This window comes from Eschscholzia californica, unplaced genomic scaffold (genome assembly GCF_041429995.1).
Source record: "Eschscholzia californica isolate CP2 unplaced genomic scaffold, dmEscCali1.0.p SCAF_2, whole genome shotgun sequence".
Classification (NCBI taxonomy): Eukaryota; Viridiplantae; Streptophyta; class Magnoliopsida; order Ranunculales; family Papaveraceae; genus Eschscholzia; species Eschscholzia californica.
In genome coordinates this window covers 56,127,059-56,133,066 of record NW_028238309.1, presented here as the reverse complement: position 1 = coordinate 56,133,066, position 6,008 = coordinate 56,127,059, and the positions used below count along the sequence as shown (strand labels likewise).

At 37.1% G+C, this 6,008-nt stretch overlaps 1 protein-coding gene across 1 annotated transcript; it reads left to right on the top strand.

The window, feature by feature from the left end:
* Positions 1-2,231: 2,231 nt before the first annotated feature.
* On the top strand, positions 2,232-5,113 carry LOC147559282 (putative phospholipid hydroperoxide glutathione peroxidase). The gene is made up of 6 exons (XM_086661166.1): positions 2,232-2,389; positions 2,478-2,554; positions 2,657-2,718; positions 3,795-3,913; positions 4,601-4,768; positions 4,873-5,113. Exons 1-6 carry the CDS (start codon positions 2,357-2,359, stop codon positions 4,903-4,905), a joined length of 492 nt encoding a protein of 163 aa, XP_086517292.1. The 5' UTR covers positions 2,232-2,356; the 3' UTR covers positions 4,906-5,113.
* The last annotated feature ends 895 nt before the right edge of the window (positions 5,114-6,008 follow it).

Sequence of the window (6,008 nt, the reverse complement as noted above, 5' to 3'; positions counted from 1 at the left end):
AAGAACAGTGATGGAATAACCACTTTGAGCATGCCCCAGAATCTCACTCGTTACTTTATCCAGATATTCTAAAAAGTATGTGGTTTGGAAGATGTGGCTCAAGTGTTCGAGTTTCCCTAGCCCCAACCCCAAGGGATCTGTGTATACAGGATTTTGTTCTAGTGGTACTATGTTAGTGCACCTATTTAGAAAAACTTGGAACACTGGTAGGGATGGATACAATTATTTATTCTTGTAATTAATAGTAACAAAAGTAGATTAGTCATAATAACTTTTATGATTTATGAGTGTCTTTATATAGTTTCACCACAGTTATGACATATATCTAAATTATTAGACGTTAGTATATACAGAAGTAAAATATTTCTTGTGTATTATAACAATTAGTATACATCCCTATTTATTGAAGTAAAATACTAATCCTAGTTTGAGTACAATACATATTTGATATACACAAAAAATTTATCTTAATAATGACAATCATTAAACTCTAATACTAAACGGACCGGGTCGGTGGACCCAATCTGATCGGATAGGCTGGACGCCTACCCTAACACTCCCCCTCAAGTTGGAGCAGGAATGGTAATGAGGCCCAACTTGTCAGTCAGCTTCGGTAAGGCTTCAGCTCCAAGCAGCGTCGTAAAAATGTCTGCGAGTTGTTCCGAAGTCGGTGTGTATTGAGGGAGGATGAGTTTGAATTTTATCTTTTCACGAACTAAGTGACAATCTATTGCAATGTGCTTAGTTCGTTCATGAAAAACCGGATTGTCAGCGATGTGTAGAGCTACTTTGTTGTCACAATGCACAGGCACTGGACTGGAGTATTGAATACCAAAATCCTGTAGAAGGGATTTCAGCCATTAAAGTTCACATGTTAGGGTGGCTAACGCCCGATATTCAGCCTCAGCGGAAGAGCGAGCAACTGTATGTTGCTTCTTGATTTCGAGTATAACAGACTAGATCCTAACACGATGAAGTATCTTGTAGTGGAGCGACGGGTAGAATGACATCCTGCCCAATCAGAATAGATGTATCGAGAAATAATGAGAAAGTTATTGGCTGATAGAAGGAGACCTTTGCCAATAGACCCTTTGAGATAACGCAGAACTCAGGGAGCAGTAGTGAGATGGATGTCTGTCGGAGTTTGCATGAATTGACTCAGATTATTGACCGCATAACAGATATCAGGACGTGTAACAGTCAAGTACAGAAGACGGCCAATTAATCTTCTAAAAATCGCTGGATCGGAAAGTGGCGTTCGGTCCGAAACAGTTAAGCGAGATTTCTGTTCTATGGGAAACGGAGAGACTTTGGAATCCATGAGGCCGTAATAATGTAAGATATCCAGGATACACTTTCTTTGACATAGAAAGATGCCCTTTTCTGAGCGAGACACTTCAATACCTAAAAAAATACTAAAGTCGACCAAGATCCTTTAAGGAAAAAAGTGTTATCAAGGAAAGATTTTAAAGCAGAGATTGCCTTAGAATCATTGCCAATGATAACAATAAACAAGGACGTAAATCTAGACACATTTTTGGGAATACGTGAAAAGAGAGTAATCAGAGAGAGACTGTACAAACCCATGATTGACCAAGACAGTAAAAATTTAGAGAACCATGTTGGGACGCCCGTTTGAGACCATAAAGGGATTTGTTTAGTTTACAGACCCGATTCTCCCCTTACTGTGAAAACCCGGAGGAGGTTTCATAAAAACCTCTTCATCCAAGTCGTCGCCTTGTAGAAAGACATTTTGTTAACATCCAACTGATGGAGAGGCCAGCCTTTGATGGCGACAATGGACAGAAGGACTCGAACAGTGAGCAGTTTAGCAACGGGTGCAAATATGTCATGATAGTCGAGTCCCTCAATTTGAGTATAACCTTTAGCGACCAAACGAGATTTGTAATGTTCGATTGATCTGTCAAACTTAAACTTAATCTTGTAAACCTACTTGCATCCAATTCGTTTACCAGGTGGGAGATCAGTGAGGGTCCAAGTGTTAATGGATTCCAAAGCGGCGATTTCTTTGGACATTAAGTTTGGAAGTTCTGTATTGTATTTTACTTATGTAACTCTCATGTTGTACTTAGAGGAGTTAAAAATCTCAACCATGTAATGTTCCAGATTGATTTCCAACTTATGAATGAAATTAACTCAAAAAAAAAATAATATGGATGGTTCTGACTACATTTCCATTTTGTATAAAGTGGGAATGGCCCAAGAACCATTTCTGTTATGAATGAGCGGCATAAATGGCAAGTAGTTAGTTAATTTGGTTTTCTTATACCAACTTTTAAAATTCTGAAAAACCATTTTAAGGAAAAAGCTTGGAGGGGAAACTCTTTTGTCATTCATGGAAGATTCTCTCCATGAATTTACTGTCAAGGTTATACCCATCTCTCTCTCTCTCTCTCTCTCTCTCTCTCTCTCTCTCTCTCTCTTGGCCTTCATGGGTTCTTTTTTGTTGGTGGCAGGATTGCAAAGGAAATGATGTAGATCTAAGCATATTCAAAGGAAAGGTCCTTCTTGTTGTCAATGTTGCTTCAAAATGGTGATTTTTATTTCTCTTATACTCCTTTTATTCTTTTGATTTCAAATTTTCAATTTCTTTTTCCTGATTTGTTTGAGATTATTTTTGTGGTGATGAAAACAGTGGATTTACAAACAGAAATTACACCCAATTAGCTGAGTTTTACTCTAAATACAAGGACCAAGGTGAGATTACATTCTCTCTTTTTTTCCTCTTATATTTTCTCTTTGCTTCTTTTGGTTCCACTAAAAAAAAATTTCCCAAAGATTAATTTGCAGGTTTACATTACATCCAAAATTGGTGAGGGATTTAGATTTATGGATTTCGAAAAATGTATAGATATTTCATAGGATTTCATTTTGTCAAGTGTTATGACGAAGAACAAGTAAACCAAGAGATTTACGTGGTTATTTCAATAGGAAAAAAAGAGAGTTATGTGATTCCGTTAGTGAGACCTACTCGGTTGCGAACAATGGTGCAATGATTAAGTAATTGAGGACGAGATGCCGAAGAATTCTTTTTGTAACATGTTAACTAAAGCCTATTGATGGGTTCTTGTGTACTTTTGTGCAATCTCTACACTTTTCATCAATATATTATCTACTCATAAAACAAGAAAGAAAAAGTGTATGTTGTATGAGTTTTGAGAACATGTTTTTGGATTACAAATTGAGCCATTTATGTCTTTGTCGTGTTTGTAGCGTTAATTTCTTAAATCCGTAGTGAACTACATAAGAAAAGTAGCTTCATTGTCGTGGCAGTGTCCAAGGACGACCTTCTTGCTTCCTAGCCACAAAGGCTTCGTTTCTACATAATCTCTTAGTCCCCAACCCCATCTTAATTTGTTATTGCGAAATCTCATTAACAAAACACATGAATGATAGTCTCATAGTCATAAAGAGTACTGATTGAGGGTTTCGTGCTACACTCTTTTGTATTTTATTTCTTTTAAAGAGAAAAATTGTCGAAACTCCCTAGGCCAAATTTTCTCTTGTCATTGATCTTCTCTAGGCTTCAACTTCCCATGTAAGGTTTGCACATAGTATGTTAAGTTTGCATAGTTTATACATGAGCCAAGGCCTGCTAGATATAGATATGCCCTTTTAACCTAGACCAATTGAAAATTTGGTCTCGAGCCCAGCTTCTTGTTTTCAAAATTGTGTGAGATATTGTTTCAAGAGTTTCTTTGATCAGCAAAGATTTCATTCATACGGAAGTACGTTTAATGCTTTACTCATTTTGTGTGATGGTGGGTGTGTAGGTTTAGAGATATTGGCGTTTCCATGCAATCAGTTCTTGAAGCAGGAACCTATGTCAGGGGAGCAAGTGCAGGAATTTGCATGTACAAGATTCAAGGCTGAATTTCCTATGTTTCAGAAGGTAAACAAGATCTCTGGTTTTGAATACAACAAACACTAAATTGGACGATTTTTTCTATTCAACTTGATGGCTGTTTTCATTACGTGATTTGTTAAATCTAAGTAAGAATTTGATGAAATTTAGGTTGTTGATTTGTTAGTTCGTTTTTTTCCACATATACTGATATAAGAAATGTAAGGAACTAAGGCTCCGGTTGGTATGGCATGAAAATGTTCGTGTTAGTACAGAATAACTTAGCATCTATTAAACTAACTGGAGTGCTAAGTTGTTGGGATCGGAGATGCATTCGAGTAACTTGGGGGTCCAACTCGGGTTTGGGTTGCTCAAGAAGGTCCCAAGCTGGACCTGCAAGTAAGGGTTGACTTGCATCGGGGTACAGTGATCATAGAATCCTATCTCGAGTTGAGCCCGTTTGAAACTACTTAGCTAGAGTGATCCCATTTATACATGAAATCTCTTTTTTTAGAACGGTAAGATTTGAACCTTGATCTCTCTAGTGGAAAGACATACATGTCACGACTCAACCAAAGTGATGTTCATAAGTTTTGGAGCACCGCTAAACACTCCCAACAAAAGCTCCAAAATAACCTCTTCTACTTGTATAAATATTTATTCACGTACCCTTAATGTTCTTATCGATTCACCACGACATAATCTGATATGTTTGGCTTACTTTTTCTTTGCTAGGTTCGCGTAAATGGACCAACTGCCGCACCCATCTACAGGTTTCTGAAATCAAGTAAACCAGGATGTATGGGAGCTACCATCAAATGGAACTTCACTAAGTTTCTACTTGATAAACAGGGTCATGTTATTAACCGATACGGACCAACAACTAACCCATTAACAATCGAGGTCCGTTTCTTTTTTCCTCACCATCTTCTTCTTCTTCTTCTTCTTCTTCTATCTCTTAATCTGTTTTCATTACATTGATATTCTTTTTCTTCTTAAAAATACAGAAAGACATCGAGAAAGCACTGGAATCGACATGAGATTTGAGTGACTTTGGTTTCATATATAGAGTTTTATCATCTTCAAAGAAAGAAAGAAAGATCAAAGTACATAAATTGTATGTTTTATTTGTATTTTGAACTTCAATTATTTCATTTTTTTTTCTCTAACTCCAATAAGCACAGATTGTTGCCTTGTTTATAATATATGGTTCTTCAGTAATTGATATATAGACTGATTTAAAATTTACCTCCGAAAATGCAATCTGAGTGGTATTAAGTTGAAATTGTAAGGAAATATAGAAAATGGGATTTCTCACTGATAAAACTATGAACTCAACTATTGGAATACCGCATTGTCGATGGTTAATTCCGTTTTGGCCCTAATTTGTGACCAATTCACCCTTTGGGCCGCAATAAGTGTCCAAATGTTCCTTTTGGCTTCCAAGGAGTAAAAAGATTTAACTTTTTCCGGGTATATACTTGGGGGCTAAATTACAATTAATTCGCAGAAAAATTCAAATTCATACAGGTCACATCGTCTCCTAATCTCTCCTTCACTTTACCCCATCTTTCCTCCGTCTCATCTCTCCCTCTCTGGCCACCTCACTTTTCTTATCCGGCAGAAAGTCGTCGACCTGTAACTTTGGGCCAAGGACTTTTCACTCTAACAAAACTTGTTTGCTTCTTCTTCCTTTCTCTCTCTTCTTCTTCTTCTTCTTTTCCTCTCACTCCCTCTCTCTCTCTTGTTCTTCTCCTGCTTCTCTTCTTTCTTCCCATCGTCGGAGGTCTAGTTCATGAATAAAAACTTAGTGTTGAAGGTCGCCAGCTGGCAGTCAGTGACTTTCTACAGGAGAAGAAAGGTGAAGTGGAGAGTGTTAAGGAGATGATGTCGCCTTTATGTATATTAATTCTTTTTGGGGAATTACTTCTATTTTAGTCCCCAAGAATAATTCGACAGAAAGTTAACAATTTTTTGGCCCCTGTAAGTCAAAACGAACTGCATCATATTTATGGGGGCCAAAATGTTGAGTTAGTCACAAATTAGGGGCGTTAGTATCACTTCGTGATTTCAGATTAAAAAAGATTCTAATCCAACATCTAATATTTGATATTTTCAAATCTCCTACAATTTTTGTCAATTC

What these genes read in the sequence shown, in the direction of transcription:
- LOC147559282 (XM_086661166.1), top strand. Translation starts at nt 2,357, where the DNA reads ATGGAAGATTCTCTCCATGAATTTACTGTCAAG. An exon ending in TCCATGAATTTACTGTCAAG is followed by an intron (nt 2,390 to 2,477) that starts GTTATACCCATC and finishes TGTTGGTGGCAG; the next exon opens with GATTGCAAAGGAAATGATGT. An exon ending in CTCTAAATACAAGGACCAAG is followed by an intron (nt 2,719 to 3,794) that starts GTGAGATTACAT and finishes GTGGGTGTGTAG; the next exon opens with GTTTAGAGATATTGGCGTTT.